Raw genomic sequence first — 25,978 nt, forward strand, 5'->3', positions numbered from 1 at the left:
TTGAATACGACCCCCGCTCCGGCGCCCCGGCTAGTGCTTGTACGGGAGAAAGCATCAAAGAAGTCGAAAAACTTGTTCTCGAGGATGCCCGAATAAAGGTGAAAATGATGGCAGAGATCACCAAGCTTTCGACTGGTACCATTCACACCATCCTTCATGACCATCTCAACCTTTCAAAGGTCAGTGCAAGGTGGGTGCCACGAATGCTCACAGCGCCTCAGAAAAAAGTGAGAATCGCATGCTGTAGAGAGCTTTTGGAGATGTGTAGTGAGAACGCGGACGTTGTTATGCATCGGATTGTTACTGGGGACGAAACATGGGTTTACCACTATGACCCTGAAAGCAAAGAAGAGTCCATGCAGTGGCATAAAAAAGGAACAGACCCCCCGAAGAAGTTCAAAGTCACTCCGTCTGCCGGGAAGCTCATGGCCACAGTTTTTTGGGACTCAAAGGGAATCTTACTCATTGAGTACAAAAAAAAGGTGAAACCATCAACGCCAAATCCTACGCTTCCACTTTGCATAATTTGCGGGAGGAAATTAAAAAGAAAAGACGGGGTAAACTCGCAGCGGATGTGTTGCTTCTTCATGACAACGCTCCTGTTCACACGGCGCGAGTTTCCGAGGCTGCTGTGCGAGATTGTGGTTTTGGAGAAATTCAACATCCACCCCATAGAGGAAATATATTTCCTCTATGATCCACCCTATAGTCCAGACCTTGTCCCTAGTGATTACTTCCTGTTTCCGGATGATGAAGAACTCAAGTCGGCAATAAATGGGTATTTTGCAGGGAAAGAGGAAACTTATTTTTTTGAGGGTGGGTTTAAAAAAGCTTATCTCAAGATGTAACAAATGCATTGATGTTAGGGGAGATTATATTGAAAAATAAAAACAATTGAATTCGCATTTTCCTTCATATCGATACCGAGAATATATTGAACGCCCCTCGTATATGACTTCAAACATTTTATACATTTTTGCTTACAACAAAAATAACTAAGTAGTAAAATAAATAACTTAAAAACAAAAATTCACATTAGATTCTACAAAGTATAATAAAATATTACTATTATTTCAGTTGCTTGAAAAGAACTTCAAAATACTTCTTGTCCTCTGATGATATAAAAGTATACAAACTTTTTATATCATTAATTTTTTCCTTTGATATAGTTTTTGTTCTCTGAATGTTATTAAAATGTTGATTATATAAGTTCTTCGGTGTTCCTAGAGTAGTTTTAGTAGGTTTTTTAATTAATCAAATCGATTTATAATGTACATCTCTAGCATTTGTTCTAAGAGATTGTTGAAACAAGTGAGGATCCTCATACTTAATAAATTTTATTTTAGAAAAAGGCATAGTTGACAAATTTAAGAGACTTGCTTTGGCAGAGTACGCTTTGAAATCTGATGGTTGCATCTGAATTAATTTCAGGTTTATCTTTTCGTAGCGTATGTTCTTAAGTTGCCTGAGAAGTGCTAATGGACTATGTACCTCAATGTTCTTAAGATGCTTATTTATTGCACTATGAACAGAGTCATCTTCCTGTATGAGTGAGTGTCCAGGCAAAGAACATTTTTGTAATACCATTTTCAGGTTAGGTGACTTGTGAAGAAACATATTTAAAGCTATTGACATTATCTTGTTTTTATTTTGTGGGACACAAGAATCACTCCATAATCTGCCAAGACGTTCTGTAATATTTTAATCAGAGCACTGGCTACTTCGTCACCAGAGCGACCACTATGTACTTCACTCCAAATAGCGCAGTAAGTAACTTTTGTTTTTTTGTAGGCGGGGCAAACTGTTGCCGTTAAGTTAAAAACACTTGGTTTTCGTTTGTAATAAAATGAGGAAGCGTTTAATTTGGGAAGAGAAAACACGCTCTGGAGGTCATAAGAAATTATCAAGTTTTTTGGCTCCAAGTTGTTTTTGTCTTAGTCTATTTCGGTCTTCATGAATATTTTGTCATCTTTATGCTCATTAAACTCTGCAATTTCATTACGTGTAGGATTTTCTTTAGCTTTAAAAGCCAAACACCGATTGCATTGGTGTTTTTGGCTTGTAAAAAGACAAGTTAAATGCATTGTTGAACTCCTTGTGGAATATGCAATCTTTGACAGGGTCATTCGTAGACTCCTTAAACAAGGAGTACATCTTTGTGATATTTAAGTGAGGCTCCAAATATTTTCTATCTGAGCTCGCCCTACAATAATGGGAATCTACTGTAGGGAAGCTCCTAATGTGATCATGAATCTCTTTTATTTTGCTGGGTAGGGTCACTTTTTAAGTGTTTTTTCCTTTATTGTAGGACTTATGGCTTCCGTTTTTATTGAGGTTTTGAAAATAATTGTATACCTTACCTATTCTCTTTTCGTTTATTGAGAGAGTATTTAAAAACATTTTTTTGCATACCTACTTGATGAATTATGTTATCTGTTTCCAAATAGAAGTGAAAAGTTTGTGTTTTTTTAAAGATTCAATTTTTCTTCTACGCTTAATTGGAACCTGCTTTACAAATTTGCAGTAGAAAGTTGGCTTTTCTATGTTCCAAAATGAATTGAATATGGATATGAATTTTTTTCGAAGAGAACCTTATTTATACTTTTTACTGGCACAGTAAAATTGTATGCACGTACGGCAAAATCAACCAAAAATATTTTTTACAACAACGACGTATACGTGCATACGATTAAATAGCGTTACCTTGTATATTGTAGGCACATAAGACAAAACAATACTCCACAGGCAAATATACATTTTGATGGCGTGCGTTGCAGGACAATAACACATATGTATACGTCAAAACAAATCTGCTTAAATTATATGGAAAATTGGGCGTAAATGCCAGATTTTGGCGCTTACGTCAAAACAATACGTGAAGTTTTTGAATTGGGTGGATATACATCAAAACCATTCTGTATATCTTTGCAATGGAAAGAGATAGAGCAAAGCGGATACAAGATTTGGAAAGAGCTACCCCGAAAACATAGAACTGCATACCAAACTCAAAAAGTGAATTTTGGCGTTTACGGCAACCCAATATTAAGGCGACGTTATTAGAAACGCAGATTGTGTATAGTTTGAGAACAATTTCTTCGGTTATTATTTATTAAATTTATTTGTTTATTTACTCTTATTGCCTTTAAGCTATAACATAAAGAACTATAATTACAAATATAATTAGGTATCGGGATCCATTGATATTATATGTAGGGTGCCATTTTATAGCGAAGTTGGGTGCGAGCTGTCGTTAGACAAATGGGTAGGATAGGTTCGGACGAGGGAGGTAAATATAGGATGGGAAGTTACGATAGGGAGTGGGCAGGGGAAGGAATGTCTGTTACGGTAGCGTCGGCATGCTTGCGGTGCTTGCGTCGGATGTTGGGGGGGGGAGCTTGCTTCCGTAACCGGAACTCACCTCTTTACAAATAAAATAAAACATGCCGGATACTTCGATAATTTAAAATTAAGTTCGCACTACCACCAGTTTATTCACTTTTCTCGGCGGTGGCTGATGACGTCACGGCCTGTTTTTTACCCACCTTTGCTGGTAACCATTCGGTCTGCCTTTCGGATTCCCCTAAAGCGGAACCAGGGAAGTTTACTGACATGGAATTACATTCCCCCCAAACCTGAAATTAGTCACCCCATACCCCCAGACCACACCCCCTGAAAATACCTTCCCTATTCCATTTGTAAATCATAATTGCAACAAAAAAAAAACACACTGCATTTCAGATCATCGTTTTTTTTACAAAAGACTTTACTACCTTATTTAGAGAAATTTTGAACTCATTATTACTAAAAATACATATATATGTACAAGGAAGGACTCTTAGGAAAATTCATCGACTGTTTTACACAAAGAAGAACAACAACGAGAGCTTTAATCGCCGGAGCCACGCGGCGAGTAATTGCTTCTCCAGCGTTCTCTATATCAATCGTTTCCTATATGAGTTTTTTTCGTTGTCCCTAATCCTGCCTACAAAGAGCTCGTGGTGGGTGGATAAAAAAGGGGGATGCAAAACATTGCGTCGCGAGGGACGTAAGAGGAACCGCTCTTCGCACTCGCGACTTCTTCTCTTGTCTAAATGAACAACAAAACCAAAAAAAGGTAAGAACAAAATTTTAAAAAATTAATATAATAAACAAAGCAAAACGTAATGGAAAATTCAAATAAATAAGTAGGAATTATTAAATAAATAATTTTTTTAATTTTTATACAAAAAGGTGTAAAGTGGTAAATGCTGGTAACGTAGGTATCGTAAGTAGTTTTTATATATATACATACATATATACATCAGTCAATCAGCTGTGTCTAGTGCGCTGTAAGCCTCAGGGTCCAGATAGGATCCTCTGGCTCTTGGGTAATTATTTTAATTCAAATAAACAAAAAAAGGACAAAAACCCACACAAAAACAATTTTTATCTTCCAGGAGCAGCCACAGCAGTATCTTTTCCTAATATTATATAATTTTAAGATATAATTACCTAAAAATAAGTTTAGAATCTTGTTGCGGTATCTCTTTGCTTTGGAATTTCGAGCCATCTTCGCTCCTCGAACTTGAATTAATAAAATCAAAGTTAGTAATATTTTTAGTGCAAAAGTTTAATTAACGTCCAATAAAAGAAGTTCAATTGTTTTTAGGTCTGTATTTGACCATAAACATTCACAAACTTGGCAGTTTCAGACGACACAAGGGACTCGAAAGTTTCTAGTATCTGATTGGCCAGCTGCCAAAAATAACCTTCCAATAAGGCAACTTTAATGAAAAATTGACTGGAAAGTTATTCAGTTATCAAAATGACAATTGGTCATGTTTTTTCATTCAACAGAAAGCTGAACAACTTCATTTAATGCTTTCTGTAAAAGGATTCAGTGTCAATCAGGAAAAACAATAAGTAATATTTCTTTACAATACAAAATACACTTCTGTCACAATGTTCAAAACTGCTGAACTTAGTAGCAGGAAAAAAAAAATGCAAACTTTTTACTTCAATATGTTTAAACTTTCTAATTAGCTGTCCAGCTTAATTAATCAACAGAAATGGACTAAGCGATGAAAATAGGACCTAAGGTTAGGTTAGATTGATGGGCAATTAATGACTTCATCGCCATAATTAGATCAATGTATGTAGACCCATTTGTGATACCCTAAAGTATTGAACTTGATCTATTGAAAAGAAAAAGTTATGATACCTTTGGATTGTCATGTTCTGGCCTTTTAGAGGCTTTGAAAAAGACTAATAAGCTGTTTCCTGGAATGTTCTCGAGTTCTTCAAGATAATCGAAAAAATGTTTACCTAAGAGTTTATTTCTAGTGTGACATAGTGTTTGGCAGTGGCATAAGAAGTTGGCATTTTCTTTTTATGGTAATCCGACAGGTTGTGACCTATTATTATGCTCACAAGCCACATCACTGTGACCTATTAAACAGAAGAGTCTAATGTTATGTTTTGAGCCAAAAACCGTTAGTTCTTGGCACGTAATTTAAAAGCTTCGATTTGATGAAAAAGTAATATCAGCTCTTGGTAGCGCCATCACATCATTCAGACCGGCACGGCTTGGCACTGCTTTGATCGGGAAGTCTGACCTTACTTGTGTACATCTAGGTTCTGCATTTTACTCGAAATTGAAAAATTGGGAACAAATAAATGTTGACGCTATTAAATTACCGCCTTAGAAGACTAACATAAACCATTATTGATTCAACTTGAATGATTTGTTAAAGTTTTTTTTAAAATCAATCTAAATTAGGAACGTTTCTATTTCACTTGATTTCTAAAACCTAGCTGTTAGATTTATAAAGCTGTGGTTTTTGTTTTCTTAGACACTTACGGAACGCGGCCCCTGTTTAGGCTAACTGTAATTTTTGGAAAATGTTTATAGATTACCACACTACTAAACGAGCCTATTCGACACTTTTTATTGGACTCTAGTTATTTACAGGTAGGTTAGGTTAGATTAACGTGGCTTTCCAAAATGGAAACGGACACCCTTAGGCCAGTTTAATGGCCCATTGTGAAACCACATGAATCTTGAGGCTTCCTCCTAAGCTCAATGGAACCTGTTTGAGTCCCTTACGAAACGTGAGAGGCTGATTATACTGATATGATTTAGATCGTTTAAGAAGAATTCTCCTGGGTAATTCTTGCGTTTTCGAGCCAGAGCAGGACATGTACAGAGGAAGTGAAGAATTGTTTCCTCATCTTCCTCATGCATACAGCTTCTAGAAAAGTCATTTAAGAATACTCCCAGCCACATGGCGTGCTTTTCTATTAGACAGTGTAGGGTTATGACAACGATTTTCGAATTTATATGTGATCTGATTAGAGATAGCAAGCACCTTGATAGCTTTAAATCTAGTGTAGGCCAGATGTTTCTTGTGACTTAGCACGTGGTAGTGTTATTCCACCTGATGTTTGCCTTCTTCATAGTCTTGCATTAGCAATAGTTTACATATAGCGATTGATATGCCAGCATTAGCCAAACGTGCCTTACACCCGGCACCCAGCAAAGGTGAATATTAAACTGTTGTGCCATCTCCATTAGAGATGATCGACAAAGATGGATTGTTATAGACACAGAGTCCCGAGATTTGATAGCGGCGTGACCATCTGAGAAAATACCGATATCAGATGTTGATATCTCGTTTTCTTTAAGACAGAACAAGACTTCTTTTACGGCCAAAAAATTTGACTCAAAAACGATACAATAATTGGTAAGGCGGAATGAGACTTAATTTCAGTCGTTCAGAGTACCACCTCCACTAACCCCTTTATTTGAACCATCTGTGTAAAATTAAACTGACTCGTCTTCAGGAATGCCTTATCCTCTCATACGGATCTGGAAGATATAGAAAAAATAGTTTCTGTCGAATTGCAGTTGGAGGATGGTGTAGTCTGTGTACTTTGGGATTATTTCTAAGTACTTAAGAATTACGGAATGACCAATGTTGATGTTGACCCATTGCGACGAATAAATAAACTTTTCAAAGTTATATGAAAGTATATACATAAATGCTTACAATTAGTACTTTGTTGCATAACCATTGTTTTGTATGACTGCTTCGCATGTACGTTGCATCGAGTCCACTGAAACCTGAATCACGAACTGCTTCACACAATTCTTTCGAATTCTTGGGTTTTGATTTGTGAACTGCGTTCTTAACATCCCCCCACAAGCCAATATTCATTTGTTATTTCCCTGGAGGAGAGTTCTGCTTTGCTACCTGAACAATTTGTCTGTCAGTTCTTCCGGTTTAAGGCGTTACTAACCATTTTTGCTGAACAGACTAGGATGTCTTGGATATTTTGGTAGGTTTTTTAACCGGACCCATTGGAGGGGTTATAGCTATCAGTCAAATCCATCAGTAAAATGTTTGTTTTTAGTTTTTGAATATGTTGCAGATTTATGTACATACAGCTGTGTTCAAAATAATAGGAGTGCTTTTACAAAATTTGCTCAAGTGTTTTGTTTACCATGTGTATACTGGTAATCAGCCCATTTCTCTACCGGTAAGTATAACGGGACATTAAAGATGATAAAACAATGAACTGGTTTGCAATTCATAACCGTTTACATTTGTAACCAGAGATCAAATGATCTTTACTCTCAATCAGGCTATTCAAAAAAATAGCAGTGTGAGTTATATTGTACGTAAAAAAAAATAAACAGTAAGTAACTAAATTAAAATAGGAATGTTAAATAGTTAGAATATCGAATATCTAAACAAGTTTGGTTATTTAGTGGGCCGAGGAAAGCACTGCACCAACGAAAAACGGGAAATCATACAATGAAGGAAAAACGTATAAGGATATAAACTTGATGTTGGGGTGCTCTGACCAAATGATCGCCAATGCTGTAAAATATGAAAAAAAAGTCGAAACTTGGGGACGGAAACGAGTGAAAATGACGATCGTCGTATTGTTCGCTACAGCCGAAAGGATCCTTTTGCGTCCTCTAAGATGATCTAAGACTGGCAGTAAGTAGCGTAACAATAAGAAGGCGATTGTTGGAACACAATCTTTCCGCTCGCAGTCCACGAAAAGTGCCGATGCTTACAAAAAAACATGTAGCCGCTCGTTTGAAATTTGCAAGAAGACATGCTAATTGGCCTGCAAAGAAATGGCGAAACATTTTGTGGACTGACCAAAATTGTTTTATTCGGTGGAACTGGCTCTAGGCAATACGTCCGACGTCCAGAAAATTCCGAGTTTAAGCCTCGGCACACCGTTAAAACGGTAAGGCAGGGAGGTGCTAAAGTGATGGCATGGGGCAGTTTCTCTTATGCTGGTGTTGGCCCCATACATGAAATCATTGGCACGATGGACCAGCGCGTTTATGTGAATATAATGTCCAGTATGATGCTGCCTTATGCGAGTTGGAATATGCCGGTTAAATGGGTATTTCAACAAGACAACGACCCGAAACACACCAGTAAGTTTGCCAAGGAATGGTTTCGGGTCAATGGGGTTCAGGTCAAGGACTGGCCAGCTCAGTCGCCTGACCTCAATCCCATAGAAAATGTATGGGCAGATGTGAAAAAGGGTGTTCCTCGACGAAGACCCATGAATTCCCTGGCTCTTGTGAACTCGCATAAAATTCTGACAAAAAATCTAAATATTAAATATTTTTTTTAGTTTTTTATACTTTGTTTTGTTTACTCCTATTATTTTGAACAATTCGTTTTGGCTTTATTCTGACAAAATTCATGCTTTTACTACCTTATTTGTTTTAAACAAAGTAGTCTTTAAGCATAATAATAAAAGACTGGATTACCTATTTTGTACAAAAGAAAAAATAAATTAAAACAAATTATACAACTTTTGAGTCACGACTTAATCTAAAAAGAACAAGAACTCCTATTTTTTTGAACACAACTGTATTTCTAGAAAAAGATTGATGCAATAAGATTAATCCTCGATTCAAGTATTTTTTTCAAAAATAAATCCGTTTTAATAAAATTTCATTTTACTGAGCAGTTGACTGCCAAAAGCCAAACAAAATCCATTTCGTTTTATTTAATTTTCATATAATTCAATGACGTAAATTTGCTGATTGCTATAAACGCTGATCAAACCAAAACGAACGCTGAACGCACTCTTAAATAAAAATACGAGTATCGTCATTTTTACGATTCTCGTTTTTCTTAATCGCAATTTGACGATTTAGTGCCACTACAATCGTTTTTTCTAATCGCAATTTAACGAATAAGCGTTATTTTGAACGAGTTTCGTTTTTCATAATAACCCCCCAGTACAGTAAAACTTTTTAGATTCTTCCTGATTCTAATTTTACTGATAGCTGACAGTAAAACTTTTTAGATTCCTCCTGTTTCAAATTTTACTGATAGCTAAAACCGGCACCAAACGCAGTTTTCTAATTTCTTCAGTACGGTATGTTGACCCATTGTTTATTTTTGAGCTAATATTTATTAATTTTTTATATGCAAGTATGTTACAAATACTTAAAACTTTAAATACTAAAATATTTATTTACCGAAAAATAAAAAAATGAATTTTTAACACTTTTTAGTTATAAAATCAAAGGCACTGCTATTTTTATGAACATTCCTATTATATTCAGAGAGTTTGAAATGGGAAAAGTAGAGCACAACTTCAAGCTAAAAGTCTCTAATATGAAAATGAAAGACCGTTAGATGCAAGTAACATGTTAAAATTTTTTAAAGAATTTTCGTTATTTGAATAATTGACAATCTAATAAAGTGTGACCAGCACTGCTATTTTTATGAACACAACTAAAAATTAATTTATAAAAGAATTTGTGGAAATTAGCAAACGATTTTTATAAAAGCTGTGAAAAACCCTGTAATGATTTTGAATTCAAATATTAATCTCATATCAAATAGTCTAAGAGCCGGCAGCAAATTTTGGGAGTGGAGTGATAACCAAAATATATATACATATATGTGTAGATATACGCAACATTATGCCGAATTCAACCGTCTGGCAGGTTTTTTTTTCAGCCGGGGGCGGGGGTGGGGGTTCGAAAATGGTCATTTTTCCGATTTTGGGGTCGAAGTGATAACCACTTAAATGCATATATAAACAATAGGGGGTGGTGCCCTGATGTCAAAAAAGTGTGTCCAAGACGTTTTACTTTCAGCCTTCCCCTTGCCAGACGGCCGCCAAAATGCGCGAAAATCAACTTTTTGGGTCGAAGTGATAACCACTTAAATTAATATATAATCAATAGTAGATGGTCCACTGATGTCAGAAAAGTGTGTCCAAGACGTTTTACTTTCAGCCTTCCCCTTGCCATGACGGCCGCCAAAATGCGCGAAAATCAACTTTTTTGGTCGAAATGATAACCACATGAATGATACATCAAAAAATTCCCCTGATTCTAAAAATGTGGGTCCAAGACGTTTTTTTCAGCCTTCCTCTTGCCAGACGCATTTCAACACTTTTTAACAACATTTTTCAACTTAAATCCTTGATAACTTTTTTTCTGTTATCCATAACCAAAAGAATCATATACCAAAATATCAGACGAATTCTCCTGATTCTAAAAATGTGGGTCCAAGGCGTTTTGTTTTCAGCCTTCCCCTTGCCAGACGCATTTTAACACTTTTTAAAAACACTTTGTTATTAGTTATTACTAAAAAAAACATCATAAAGACTTCATGATTGCAAAAATGTAAGCACTCGAATTTTATAAGTCATACTTTATTATATCGATTATTGATATGAGTATTAAACTTTGTAGAGGTTTTAGTGGTTATTATTCAAAAAGACTTCAATTTTAATATATTAGTGGTAGCTAATAAATTGTAAGGCATGAGTGTTAAGTGTTGTATACACATTGATAATCCAAATCAATGTGGAAAAATTAATTTGTTTAGTGAAACTACCTTAAAAAAATGCCATACTATTCTAAGTTTACGAAAAGCTCTTAAATATAAATTTGCCAATATAAACCTTCCAACTGAAATAGATAGTGTAAGTGGTTATCATAGCAGTTGCTACAGACAATTTACTGCTATTCCAAAGCATTTGGTATCTTTAAATCAAACCATCTCCGAATCATGTAAGTCTTAAAATTTTCCACTATGACCAGTTGTACAAAATAACTGAAATATTTGTTTGAGATTGAACCAGAACACTTTCCAGCAAAGTTTTTTAAAATTCCAAAGTGAAATTCAGTGACCAAAAATGATGGTACATATACCAAACGAAGTTTCGATTGTACAGCCGGTCATTTTCTTTTGGTATTTTCAAAAGCAACTATATATAGATCCTTACACACCAAGTTTTTTTAATAAAGGAAAAGTGAAACCTTTTGAAATTCTGAAGGGTTCTATAGAATTTCAAAACGCTTTTTCAAAATTCGGACAATTTTCTTATATAAGTGAAGAGGATATTCTAACAATAGAGGAATTTGTTTGCAAAATTTATAAAACAACCGCCCTCAAAGTGAATGATGCCAGATATAAACTATTTTACAAAACTTGTAAACCGACTTCGAAAAAAATTTTCAAAAACATTAAAAGTAAGTTAAAATTTAAAATATTTCTTTAAAACCTTAAGCAATTATATGCTAAACCATTTTATCTGAAGGTTTTGAAGGTAGTTTATTGCCACCAAACAGAAGTGTCTTACTGCAACAAATTAACCGTTGCAACTACATATGCCATATTTGGAAAAGTGCAATATTAAATACAGGAATACTACTTTCCCCATTTCAATGCGGCTGGACCATGGAGGATGACATAGTCAAATTGAAATGGTTCAACGGAGTCGCGGCCCCAGAAATCATTGAACAATTAATTAACTGTGATGAAAATGATAGTGAAGAAGACAATTGTTCGCAAAATTCTTCATCGGACGAATCTGATGATGGAGAATAGTTTTTTTTATAATTTATAATTTCTTATTTCAAAATTTCATTCAATTTTATGTCATGTAATTCAATAATTTTTGTCTAAATAAAATACAATTGTTATGCTTTGAAGGAAAACGGTGGTTTTTGTGCATTCTTTCTTTGGGGTTTTCTGGCAAGCATAAGACTGAAAAGAAAACGTATTGGAAATCTTCTGATATTTTGGTATATGACTGTTTTGGTTATGGTTAATAGGAAACAAATTATTAAAGGGTTTAAGTTGATTCTGTTAAAAAGTGTTAAAATGCGTCTGGCGAGGGGAACGCTGAAAGCAAAACGTCTTGGACATACTTTTTAAGAATCAGTAAAATTTTTCTGATGTTTTGGTGTATGATTCTTTTGGTTATGGATAACAGAAAAAAAGTTATTAAGGATTTAAGTTGAAAAATGTTGTTAAAAAGTGTTAAAATGCGTCTGGCAAGAGGAAGGCTGAAAAAAAAACGTCTTGGACCAACATTTTTAGAATCAGGGAAATTTTTCTGATTTTTTGATGTATAATGCATGTGGTTATCATTTCGACCCAAAAAGTTGATTTTCGCGCATTTTGGCGGCCGTCTGGCAAGGGGAAGGCTGTAAGTAAAACGTCTTGGACACACTTTTTTGACATCAGGGCACCACCCCCTATTATTTATATATGCATTTAAGTGGTTATCACTTCGACCCCAAAATCGGAAAAATTACCATTTTCGAACCCCCACCCCCGCCCCCGGCTGAAAAAAAAACCTGCCAGACGGTTGAATTTGGCATAATGTTGCGTATATCTACACATATATGTATATATATTTTGGTTATCACTCCACTCCCAAAATTTGCTGCCGGCTCTTGGTCTAAAACATTTAGGACATTCAAGAGAGCACAACATCTAAACTGATAAACTTCGACATTCGTCGTTATTACAAATTTTTTGGCCCTACCTAATTGTAGTTTTTGTGGTCATTAAAAGTATTGCTATTCAAAAAATAAAAATTTGGTACAAAATCCAAATAACTCTTGGTGTCATCTTCAATGTATTCAATTGTACTTTTGATCAATAACAAAAATGTTTTTACTTCGAAAATGTGCGATTTTTATTCGTATGTAAATCAAATCAGTCTTTTTGTAATTTTATTTCTGAGTTTAATACAATATTTCGTACACATACTTACCTAATTTTTGATATGCTTGAACATAATTTGAATAAAAGGAATCTCACTTAACTAACAACACACAATATTAAAATCACATCACAACCAGATTTTCTTTTTTTGGTAAAATAATGAACTCATAAACATTATCAAACCGTTCTAGATTCTTAGTAAGAATTAGTTTTTTTATATACTCTGACTTATTGTTGAATTCCTTTTATGTAATTACCTTCTTTTTGGTATTGGCGATGTGGCGTCTAGTAAAGTTGACGTCTGCCTCCTGCGCTGCCGGGAATACTTAGCTGAAAAATTTATTTCGCAATCATTCTGAGACTACATATTTGTTGTTTTTGGTTTTTAAATTAGCTTAATCTTTGTGTTTTCTTTTTCTAAATATATCGAGGGTTTCATTTGTTTGTTTTTTTTTTCTTTTCATATTCATTAAGATTCTAACAAGTAAGAGAAATTACTAACGCGATTACAGTTCAATAATATAATATTTTTTTGAGTATAACCAATCCAAAACGATATTAGATGTTAGTAGTTTTGCTCTACGTTGTGGGTTGTTTATGCTCGTTATCATATTGTTGACTTAAATTACTTAAAATTACTTAATAAGATAACATGATAAAAATCATTCCAGTTTGTTTGTTGGTTCCTTCTTCTCTTCATTTTCTCTTCATGCAGAATGGATGGAGTTACATCCTGGTATATATTTGGATATTCAAAACCTTCGATTACTTCGATTTTTGTTATGACGTCTGTCGCGGCCCCGTTCTCGATTCCGTCTGTTTCCACCACTGCCTTTGCTGTTGCCGGTGTTGCTGTTGTTGTCATCGAAATCATCCTTAAATCTATAATTAGCAGAGTTGTCGTTTCGGCCACCGTCCGAGTTGTTGTCGAGGTCCCTGTCGTCTCTAAAATTGGTATTATGGCTCGGTGCACCGAATGGGTTGTTTTGATTGGTATTTGTATTCGTATTGAATGCATTTGTATTGAACTGGGCATTCGATGAATTGTTGTTGTTGTTAAAGCCATTTTGTTGCGGTGTTGCCCAAGGACTTGCACGATTTGAATCATTGTTTGCCAATGGTCCTGTTGCCCAAGGACTGGGTCGACCACCGCCGCCACCCATGTCCTCAGACTTTATACGTCGAAAATCTACATCTCCATTTGGAAGGACCTCAGGTTCGTCGTTAGTTTTCACTTTCACTCCGGAAAATGGATTGTTTATGTTGCGACGCCAGTCAATATCACCAGCATATATCACTTTGGCATTATGATTAATTGGTTCGAATCGAGACTTTTTAACCGGCGGAGATCTACTGCGATCACGATTGGGTGATTTACTTCGTCTATTTTCAACTGGCACAACATCACTTAGTTCGTCGATTTCACCTGAGCTTATGTAGCGATTTAGTGCATCAGGGCCGTTTCTGATTATTGCGGCCAATTTTGTATCAGGCATAACTCTGATCACTCTTCCATATACCGATATACCAACTATCGTGCTGGGGTCCATGTTATCTGGCATATCCTCAGCTAACATGCTAATTTCTTTGGAATCTCGTAAATTATTTTCATCACCTTCTTCGTTTCGTCGGCTATCGTTCCAGTGCGCTTGGAAATTTCTTGGAATTGGCTTGCTATAAGGGACCTTCTTCTCCCGGTCTCGGTCAATAATTTTGTTAGGATCTAAATCGAGTCCGGGAATAAATCCTTTATCGGCAGTCAGACTCTCGGTGAATTCTACTTTGTCTTCTGGGCCCATGCCAGGTATGACCGCATCATCTACATTACAAATAAAAAAATAGAAATCAAGAGTAAGAAAGTTAATAAAGTTCAAAAAATATTTCCTTACCATATTCACATTCATCCAAAGTGGACAAACTAGCTGGAAGGGTGTTCAAGTTGTACTTGTCTCTCATGAGATCTCCGGGACGATTTCTTGTCCAGAATTTAATTGTATGATCATTCGAGCCAGAACACAGTATATGACCAAGTGGATGCCATGCCAGAGTCCAAACAATACTATCGTGAGCTGTATCAATACCACCGATTTCCTTGTCAGTCCTTTATTTACAAAAGATATTGATTGTTTTTATTTTAGACAAAATTGTTTTATGTACAATTGTACAGTGTACATACCCGACATTCCAAAACAGCACCGAACCATCTGAACCCCCAGAGCTAAAGAGTCCCTCATGCACTGGATGCCAAGACACAGAGCTGGCTTCCTTCTTATGACCACGAAATACTTGAACTTCTTCGCGGAGATTTCGAATATCGAAAAGTTTTAGGAGATGATCTCTTGAAGCAGTTACCAACCAATTCCCGTTGTTATTCCATTTAAGATCCATGACAGTTGACTTGTGAGCATGCCTTAAAAAATGTAGGTATGTGTATTAAAGGCTTCAAGAAAAAAAAAATCTATGACTTACAATGTAGCCAAAGCTTGACCACTCTTTGGATCCCATAACTTTATTGGCTGCTGATTGTCTTTACTTCCGGATACTATAAGCGCCTTTTGAGGGTGCCAGTGAACACATTTTACATCCGCACCGTGACCTTAAATTAAAAATATAATGTAGTTTTTTTCTTAAATGATTTTTACACTTATAATATCAAAAGGTCATTCAGGACGCTTTTCTACCTTTTTATTCCAATTTCTAAGATTAGTTAATTAATAGGCCTACATTCTTAAAAAAATAGCATTTTTAGTAAATTTTTATTTCAGAGCATTATAAAAATAATTAGAATATTGCAATGGTAGGAAAAATTAAAGTTTTGCTGAACAGAGACCATATGGAGATATTTGTCTGTGCATATTTTTAATAGCCTTAAGACCAATAATGGCTATACGACTGACCCATTATTCACATGCAAAGTGTACTTTACATACACTTTGAATATGAGTTGAATGTGATTGAAAAATATCTGCGTAATATGTAAACGTCTAAAGTTTATCGTAAACAACCTGATAGATTTGTTATCAGTGTGGCATTATACAGATCCATAGGAGAATAAATATTCACACTACGGCAGATCCTACAAAAACTCAAGAATATGAAATCGACACCCACCATCTTTTCATGGAGCTCAAGGCCGCATATGACGGCACTTAAAGTAACTAATTTTAAAGGGTCATTTCTAGTTTTAGTATCCCTGCCAAACTACAAAAAAAAAAAATGGAGAACTAACGCTGCTCAATAAAGGTTGGACACGACTGAATCTTTTGATGTGATGTTTTAACATCGTTCTCGCAAGAATAGTGCAGAGCTCCGATTTCAACGCTAGAGACACTATCTTTTGAAAGTCTGTCTAATTACTTGCATATACTGATGTAATTGACATAATCGGAAGAACTCAGGCCATGTCAATAGGGTTTTTGTGAGTATTGAGACAAAAGCGGCAAAAAAGGGTTTATTTGTTAATGAGGGCAAAATAAAGAATACACTGTAATTAAGAAAGGTCCTATAACAATGACGAGCGTTACCTCGATTACATGCGGCCCAGATATTCTTCGAATCCACAATACAGAAGATGCGACCTCACCGAAATTGGAATGTGAGTGCAACTGGAGACATAACAAATTAAAGAACAAATTTAAAACAATTGCAAATTTCTTTGGAATAAATAAATAAATAAGAAAAAAACTGTATTAAAAATTGCATTATTAGTGAGATCTTCTTTGTGTGCTAATAAAAACTCAATTTACAAAAAAAAATTAAATTGGTAGGTTCAGGCGACATAAGGGACTTGAAAGTAAGGCAAGTTTCTGGTATCTGATTGGCCAGCTGCCAAAAAATGACCTTCCAACTAAGGCAGCTTTAATGGAAAGTTGACTAGAATGTTAGCGAAGAAGAATCTACCTAACTATCAAGTCAAGTCACCTTATGTCAAAATGACAGTAAACCATGTTTTTTCATTCAACTGAAAGTTGAACTTTAATTGTCTTTGATTTTTTTATTTTTGGTCAATTTTGTTTAATGTTTTGTGGAAAGGGTTTCTTGTCATATTGGAAAAGAAATAAGTAATATATTTTTACAATACAAATGTTGATTGACTTGTAGCTTGCCTGAGGAGTGACAATATTGTTTTTGGTAATTATCTGCGATGAACTGAAGTTGGAAGTTAGTGAATCAAATTCTGAGTATGAAATTTATGACACTTGAAAAAGTAACTAACTGCCTTTTTCAAAATTTGAGTTCAAAGAATGCAGTCGACTATAAACTAAGTTCCTTATGTTGTCTGAACCTACCCAATGTATGGATTGTTTCATTTTTCTTTGTTTATATATTACACTGCTCAAATCAAATAGCGATGCTCTTAGAGCTTATGTATATTATGTTTTACTACCACCAGATCGGTGAATCGAGGCACTCCCCAGGGTGGAGTCCTTTCGCCTCTTTTATGGAACATGGTAGTAAACGACCTACTTACAGCATTGGAAGCAGAGGGTTTCAAGGTAATTGCCTATGCTGACGACGTTGCGATATCCGTATCTGGGAAGCACCCCCAAGTTCTCTCGGAACTCCTAAAAAATGTCCAAAACAGGCTAACTAAATGGGCTAAGCAATGTGGATTGGACGTTGACCCACACAAAACAGAATTAATACTCTTTTCGAGAAGATATAAAATTCCTCAGATTAGTCCACCCAAGATAAGAGGAGTACCATTAAGCTTTTCCCACCAACCTAACTATTTGGGCCTCATTTTAGAAAAAAAACTAAATTGGAAGGCAAATATTGATGAAAGAGTAAAAAAGGCTACTGTAGCGCTTTTTACTTGTAAAAAGGCCATAGGATAAAAATGGGGCTTCTCCCCAAAAATAACCCACTAGCTATACACTTCGGTAATTAGACCGATACTCATTTATGGAGCTGTCGTATGGTGGACCGCACTGGACAAGATGGTAAATCTAAATAAGCTCATCAAAGTCCAGCGGTCAGCAGGTATGTGCATCACAGGAGCACTTCGTTTAACACCAACCGCAGCACTGGAAGTGCTTTTAAACCTAACACCACTTGACATCTTCTCCAAAAAGGTGGCTGCCAACTCATGTGTAAGGCTTAGAGCCACCTCTCAATGCACCAGTAACAATACTGGACATACTACTGTTCTAGGCAGTTTCAGATCTATCCCAGATCGCTTAGACTATACCACCCTAAAAATGGTATTCGGTAAAAACGTCCATGTTTCCATCCCTCCAAGATCCTTCTGGGAAGAAGAGAGACCCCTGGAAGACGATGCGGTACACTTCTATACTGACGGTTCAAAGACCGATCACGAAGTTGGAAGTGGTATCTTTTCAGAACAACTGAATCTCAGTCTATCCTATAGACTTCCCAATCAATGTTGTGTATTCCAGGCCGAGGTAATGGCGATTAAAGAAGCACTATCCAGGCCCAAAGAAAACGTTATATCTTGCAAGGATATACGAATCTTCTCAGGCAGCCAAGCCGCTCTTAAATCTCTCGCGTCTGTCTCCACAAACTCTCAAACAGTCCACGATTGTCGATCATCTCTGAATGAGATGACGGAACAGTTTAACATTCACCTCATTTGGGTGCCGGGCCACAGAGACATTCCGGGAAATTGCAAAGCCGATGAGCTCGCCAAAAACGGAACACTTCTGCCTCATGTTAGACAAAAACATAACATAGGAACACCACTTGCTACATGCAAATATCTTCTCAAGCAATATGCTCTAGATACAACAAATGCTAGATGGTCACAAAGTACCACCTGCCTAGCAACCAAGCAAATATGTATAAGTATTGACTTAAAACGGTCAAAAGGCTTGATATCACTGAGCAGACAAAGTATAAGCTCTACAATTGGAGTAATAACGGGACATAGGAAGACATGCTCTGAGGCTAGGGGTCTACACAAATGACTTCTGTAGAAGCTGCATGGACGAGGAGGAAGAGGAAACGGTCCAACACCTTCTATGTACATGTCCACCACTCTCCATTAAAAGGAATAACTTTCTCGGTAATCCCTTCTTCGATAACACCAGTGAACTAGCAACGATTGACACAAAACGTCTCTCTAACTTTATTAAAAGTACAAAATGGTTTGTTTAAGTTCATAACTCTGCCATGAGTAACCTCATTAGTGGTATCACAATGGACCCTTGAGGTCTACGTGCGTCAATGACATCTGGACAGCCACTCCAATCTAACCCACCTAACCTAGTGCTTATGTAAAACACAACATAATTATTAACAATACATTTTTGATGGTCCTGGTAAAAAGCTTTATCTTCTAAATATTCTCATGAATTTGTTTCCAGAAATTAGTGTTGATTGCCAAAAATACGTTTTAGAGTTATAATTATAATGGCCGATTTCGGATATGACCTTCGATTTAAGCTATTTGCTCAAATTAAAAAAAAAATCGAATAAAAAATGTGTTATCTGTTAAAAACCATATTCGAATAAATGGTTCAGGATAAGTTCTATTGTTGCATATTAATTTATGTATAAAGAAAATAGTAATGGCTATCGCTTAACATCATTAACTGTTGGTACTAACCATTTCGAAGTATATTTAATAATGTTTAGATCAGATTATGAAGGCAGTTGTTATTGAAGGAAGTGAAAATTTCGCTCCTCTGTCGAAGATTTTGTATGCGCACCGAGTGAATAGAATCGTTATCATATTGGTACGCCAAGTTTATGGATCAACAAATGTTAGATTATTTAAGAAAATGCCTTTCCAAGGTTCCCTTACACCCTGCTGTAGTACTTTTTGATGTAACGAACTCTACCCCAACTTTTCCATAATAACTGACAGCTTTTAATACAACACCTTCTTCACAGTTGTGATTAAGCTTTTAACAACTTTTTATGTTATTAAATCGTCGAAATAAAAGGTTGACCCATCAGTGTCACTGAAATTAAATAGGGAATGTTCAGCCAACATAATGGACTTAATTCTTAGTGAACTTCATTCTTTGAACGTACATTTTGAAAAAGGCAACTAGTTAGTTTTTCAAGCGTCATGAATTTCAAATTCAGAACTTTACTTAGCAAACCTCTACTTTAAGTTCATAGTACAAAAAGTACCAACAAAATTACTGTTTTAAAAACACTCTTCAGGCACGCTACAAGTCCACCATGATTTGTATTTTGTATTGTAAAGAAATTTTAGTTATTTCTTTTCCAATTTGACAAAAAGCATTAAATAAAGTTGTGAAGAAAATAAAAAAATAATAATGTAAAAAATTTCAGCTTTTAGTTGAATGAAAAAACATTATCAATTGTCATTTTGATAGAAGTAGACTTGATTTGATAGGGAGATTTTTCTTGACTAACTTACGTTTACTCAAAATCTTTTGTTTTATTTTTGCCCAGAGTCACATGAATCAGATAAATCCGGTTAGGTCTTGGCGTCTAATCAAGTGGATGTTATTCAATGATGTTAGCTTTTGAAACACTGCTAAGGCAGTGGTCTTAAATTTTAGATCAGAATCTGAATTTCACTTAAAACACTAAAATTGTTGACTTAAAACTATCCATTAGTTAAAAACACTCATAAACAACCATTAAATTGTCGTTGTACCTATTCAGTTGACTAAAAAAAACATCTACTTTACGTATGAAATACTTTACAAGAGGACACAAAATTTTTTAATTTTAACAAATTATTACTAAAAACATTATTCTTGTTAATAAATAAAAATAAAAAAAACTCCAATCCCTAGAGTTATTATTCAAGTCCATTCGAATTATTTTTTTAAAAAGGATGTTTAACATGACAGCAAAAGTAACTTGGTTAAGAAAAACAACTGTTTCTAAAAGAATGCTTAAAGACCAGGCACAAGGCAGCCAGGTACCATAGACTCGTTAAGAACTACATATGCATTGAAAAAAAAATATTTTATAACGGATTTATGTATATAGACAGGGCGAAGCGAAAATAGTCTTCTCTATATTCCAGTGATTTGACACTTTTTGTTTGACTTTTTCTTCATATATTCCAGTGATTTGACAGCTTTCCAAACAAAATTTGTTTTGTTTTGATTGAATTTGTGAAATTTTGCGGTGATTTATTCGAAAATTTAATTTTAAATGTGGACAAATTATATGAAAATTAAAATAAAGCTTACTCACATTTTTGTATAATTATATATATATAATAAATAAAAATAAGCTATCTTTCACCGTGTTCCGCCAAAAAAAGCTATAGGATTACATCTCGCCAACAAACATGACATTTCAAATTCGCCTTCGAATTCGTTAATTGGTCGAATTCAAAACGAAGAAGGCGAAAGCGAAAACAATAATTGAAAAATGGCAAACTCGCTTGTAAAACGATTCGTCGCAAATCCTACAATCAGGCCCCAGGGCTGGAAATTTACAGAGAAAGTGAATCATAGTTTTCCTTTATGTTGTTCTCCGCTAATGTGTTAACCCTATTTCACTTTATGGATCAACTTTTTGAAATATAAAATGAGGTCGAAAAATTACTGGGGTAGCTCTTTCAATAAAATTGATTTCCGGTTGACTACATTTTAAGGAGCTTTTCTACGAAAGTATGTCTTTTTAACCTTTCATCCATAAATCTGATAATTTATTCTGAACCCTTAAACACAAATTCGAAAAAGTGTCGAAGATCAAAAGAAAAAACTTACCATGGATTTAAATGACATTTTATAAACTTGGTTTTATAAACTTACCTCTCAAAACTCGCTCTTCTTGGCATCGATAAAAATCCCACACTCTTAACGTTCCATCGTCGCTGCAACTAACAAATTTACTATCCGTTGGGCTAAAACTGTAAAATGTATTCAAAGAATAAAAAAAAAGAAATAAACAAACGTTGATAGTTATCCTTTTATAAAATATTATCATTGAGATTACTTTTCTTTGAGATGTTTGTCCAAAACATTTAATTAATTATTTTTTCTATTTAACATCGAAATCAATACACAACTTAAGAAATAAATAATTGAGTTTGTTTTTTAATTGTAATAATCTATAGGGGTTTTCCATGTGTACATTTAGATTTCCTTAAAAAATAAACTTTTTTCGTGGCGCATGGAACACGATAGGAATTGTTGCTGTTTTTTTCAAATTGCAGTAGCTAAATTCTTTTTATTTTAAATTCTATTAGCACTGATGCAAGTAGGGGATCAGCAGGTTTTATTTTAAATAAAAAAAAAATCAATTTATTTTGCCCCATGGATTGCAAAAATAGGGGAAATACATATGTGCTTTGAGGAATAAAATAAAAAGAATAAAATGATTTATTTTACACATGGAAAACCCCATAAGTTTATCATTTATTAGTTGATTTGGGATAGCTCACTTCGTCCTGTTGAATAATTTGACTTCAATTGAAGATGGGAGAATGTATAAATGCATCAAAATTAACAATTGAAATGTATTTTTAAAAATTTCAAGGAGGCTTATCTGGCTACTAAGCCACACTTTCCCCACTTTTTTTCAGCACGATAATATTATTTTATCTCATATAAAGTTTAAATATGAGATAAAATAATAATGAAATATTACTTTAATAAGAAAATTGATGCTTTGAATACGTTCTTAGGAGTGGTAATCCAAAAATATACCTTTTTGGGTGCGGATGGGGAAGAAATGTTAAGCATTCTCAAGGAAGGGAGTTTCAATCGCGTTATACAAAAAGGGTGTAGGGTTGCTTTTCTTGGCTTAGTTTTAGGCCGATCTTCCACAATATATTGTGACATTTTGAAAGAGGTAATACATAAATACTTTTGTATGCTGAGGACAATATGCCACTTGAATGGCATTTTTAGCAAGATACCGATTCCAAGCACTCTTCAAAATTGGTGTCGTGATTTTCAAATTTCTGTGGTAATGTGGACATCTAGTCCCACAATTTCAACGCTATTAAGAATTTGTGAGCAGATCTAAAAAACTCTTTAGACAGCATGGTTTCCAAAAACAAACACCTAACCTAACTTGTAGACTGTATGTTGCTTCGTATCGAGTCGGTCAAAAAAGTGAAGCAGGCCATTTTGAACATGACTAATTCACACACTGTATATTTTGATAACTTCAAATCGCACTAATAAAAAAAAAATCTCGGTCGTAATTTTTTTTAATGTTTACAAACTAGTTGGATTTTTGCTTTTCCTATAATTATATTTTGAACAGCTGTTTATGTACTGACATTTGATTTGGCTTGGGCTCTGTAGAACTCGTTTAATGATGCCGAGGGGACAGTACATCTATTAGTAAACCGAAATGAAATTTTGTTGGCATTTTGCAGTTAAATTTCGTCATTAAAATTGTTTCTTTTTTTGTTTGTTTTAAATATTTTAAATTATAATTTATCTCATTACATTCTTCCTTTTATGAAAATAAGGCTCTAAGGTTCAAAACTGTAAAACAATTTTTTTACTGATAGCCCCCTTATTTGGTGTACCGCAGCAACCAATTATCTCATGTTTTAACGTTTTAAATGAAGTTATTTATTTTTTAATTAAAAAATGTTAGTGCTATGCGTACACAACCTATAATATAATAAGTATACAGTCCCGCACTTAATTATTGTCATACAACGATCTTTCAAATTGGTCTTTTTTTAAGCCTTTAAAAACTATTAAATTTGTGTTCAGTGGTGGTTGCATGTATTTATTAAAACAAGACATTATTAACATATGTTTTGATGGATTAAATTAAAAAAGTAATTAGCAAAATCTTACTAATTTGTTCACACTTTTATGGAATTTAAAAACGACGGACAACTTATAACGGGTTACCCATTTTGTGGTTTCAAAAGTATAGGGCTGAAATGGGTAGCTTAACAATCGCACAACGCATACAAATTGTTGGTGATTCTGCCACAGCCACACATCGTACTTTAAGAGGAGATTATGGTTTACATTATCGTGCAACTACGCAAGCAATTGGCAAAATTGTAAAATAATTTGAAGAGACTGGATTGGTTACAGATATTGTAAGGCCGGTGCATCATTGTTCGGCTCGTACGCTGCTGTGAGTGAAAGTGCTGCCAAAGAACCCAATGTGTGGATTTCTCGCCGTTCTCGGCAAATTATGGCGGATGGTGGATTTTTAGAATAAAATTTCCTTTAGCGATGAAGCAAATTTCTCGCTCGGTGGGTATGCTAATAAAAAAAATTGTCCTATTTGGTGTTCTGAGAATCCTCAAGTAATTGTAAAGAGGCCATTATATCCACAAAAAGTCACTGTTTGGTGTGCTCTTTGATCCGGAAGTATGATTGGACCTTAATTCTTCGAAAACGACGATGGAACGACTGTAGCCGTTAATTCGGAGCGTTATTGTCATAAGAAAATAAATAAATTATGTAGTCTTTCACACATAATGTCTACGTTCAAAGTTTATAATAAAAAAGAAATATCATGAAAAAAAAATATTTATATATGTTTTATTTACGTTTACTTTTGAAACCGCAAAATGGATAGCCCTGCATATATGCTAAGTGAAGCCCTCCTGTTTATTAACAGCGGCTTATCTGTTTGGCATGGATTGTATAAATTTGTGAGTGACTTCATCCAATATTTTGTCATTCTTCCTTTAACACCCGTTTAAGTTCATATTAATTGGTATATGCCCGCCTTTTCTAAAGTTTTTTCAATTCTTTCCACATATGTTGGATTGGATTTACGTCCGGAAATTGTGGTGCATGTGGAAGTGATTGTGTAGTATTATTTTAACCAAATTTAAGTTGTTGTGTTGTACTGGAGTTTGAGAGGTCGTGAAAGATTAAGTTTATGACACTTCTTTTTAAAAATGTCTAGAACGCTATCGATGACAACTAAAGACACCATATTGCTCTGTAGATGCCAGGGGCGGAATCGGCTAAGGTGATTGTTGATAAATGACAATCAAAATGATCGAATTTGAGCTACGTAAGGTGATAGTGTCAAATTGATACCTAAAAAGCTGTCACAAAAAAATGTGATAGTCGTTTTCGAACAAATATGTTTATTTCGAATAGAGCTACCAGACGTTTGGGAAATTTTCTTAGTTCACTTTGTTTCTTTAAAAAACACATTCCTGTGACCAACAAAGCTTACTACATTCGGAAGAAGCAAGAAAAGTAAGAATTTTATTCAAAATCAGCCAATTTGGAACTTTTATTTAGATATTTTATAAGAATCAAAAAATTAATAGTCAACTATCATCTTAGCCGATTCCACCCCAGGTTTTTTTTTTAGTTCTCTATTGCAACTTTCTGTACAAGGTTATACTGTCATCAGTCTCAAAAATATTGAATCTATTCCCAACAGAAAAAAAATATTTGGGAGTTATACTCGACCCTAAACTAAACTGGAAACTAAATATTGAAGTACGGGTTAAGAAGGCCTGTGTTGCCTTCTACGCCTGCAGCAAAGCTTTCGGCAAAAAGTGGGGACTTCAGTCGAAGATGATTTTATATACGTACACAGCCGTAGTACGTCCAATCTTAACATATGGTTCGATTGTGTGGTGACCTGCTCTTAGCAAAGCCTATAATATTGATAAGCTAAAGAAGGTTCAGAGAACAGCTTGCGTGGGCACCACAGGGGCCATGTGTACTTGCCCAACGGACGCCTTAAACGTTATTTTGGATCTTCTACCAATCGACCTTTTTATTAAATACATAGTTTCCTGCAGCGCTATTAGGTTGAAGGAATCACACAACTGGTTGTCAAAATCTAATGGTCACAGCAACACAACGAAATTGATTCCCTCAGATATTATCTCGGTAGACACTGACTACTGCACTTCTACTTTGAGCCTTAGTTAGGGTTTTAAGGTTATTTTGCCATCCACAGAAGATTGGGAGGATGACATCGTGTAGATAGGTTTCGACACAACCATCTTTACTGACGGCTCAAAGATGGAGTGCGGAGTTGGTTTTGGGATCTTTTCTGAGTCCCTAAATATAGCCAAATCCATTAGGCTTCCTGACTTTGCTAGCGTTTTT

The 25,978-nt window shown here is 35.0% G+C and overlaps 1 protein-coding gene across 1 annotated transcript in view; it reads right to left on the reverse strand.

The window, feature by feature from the left end:
• Positions 1 to 12,812: 12,812 nt before the first annotated feature.
• The window catches only part of LOC129938822 (pre-mRNA 3' end processing protein WDR33), a 37,927-nt gene continuing 24,761 nt past the window's right edge, over positions 12,813 to 25,978 (reverse strand). Inside the window, exons 4-8 of the mRNA XM_056046610.1 lie at positions 21,716 to 21,813; positions 15,471 to 15,597; positions 15,178 to 15,411; positions 14,891 to 15,102; positions 12,813 to 14,820 (exon numbers count right to left, since the gene is read on the reverse strand). Coding sequence (XP_055902585.1) covers positions 13,754 to 14,820; positions 14,891 to 15,102; positions 15,178 to 15,411; positions 15,471 to 15,597; positions 21,716 to 21,813 — 1,738 coding nt within the window. The 3' untranslated portion in view covers positions 12,813 to 13,753. The remainder of the gene's footprint in view (positions 14,821 to 14,890; positions 15,103 to 15,177; positions 15,412 to 15,470; positions 15,598 to 21,715; positions 21,814 to 25,978) is intronic.

Source organism: Eupeodes corollae, chromosome 1, assembly GCF_945859685.1.
Source record: "Eupeodes corollae chromosome 1, idEupCoro1.1, whole genome shotgun sequence".
NCBI lineage: Eukaryota > Metazoa > Arthropoda > Insecta > Diptera > Syrphidae > Eupeodes > Eupeodes corollae.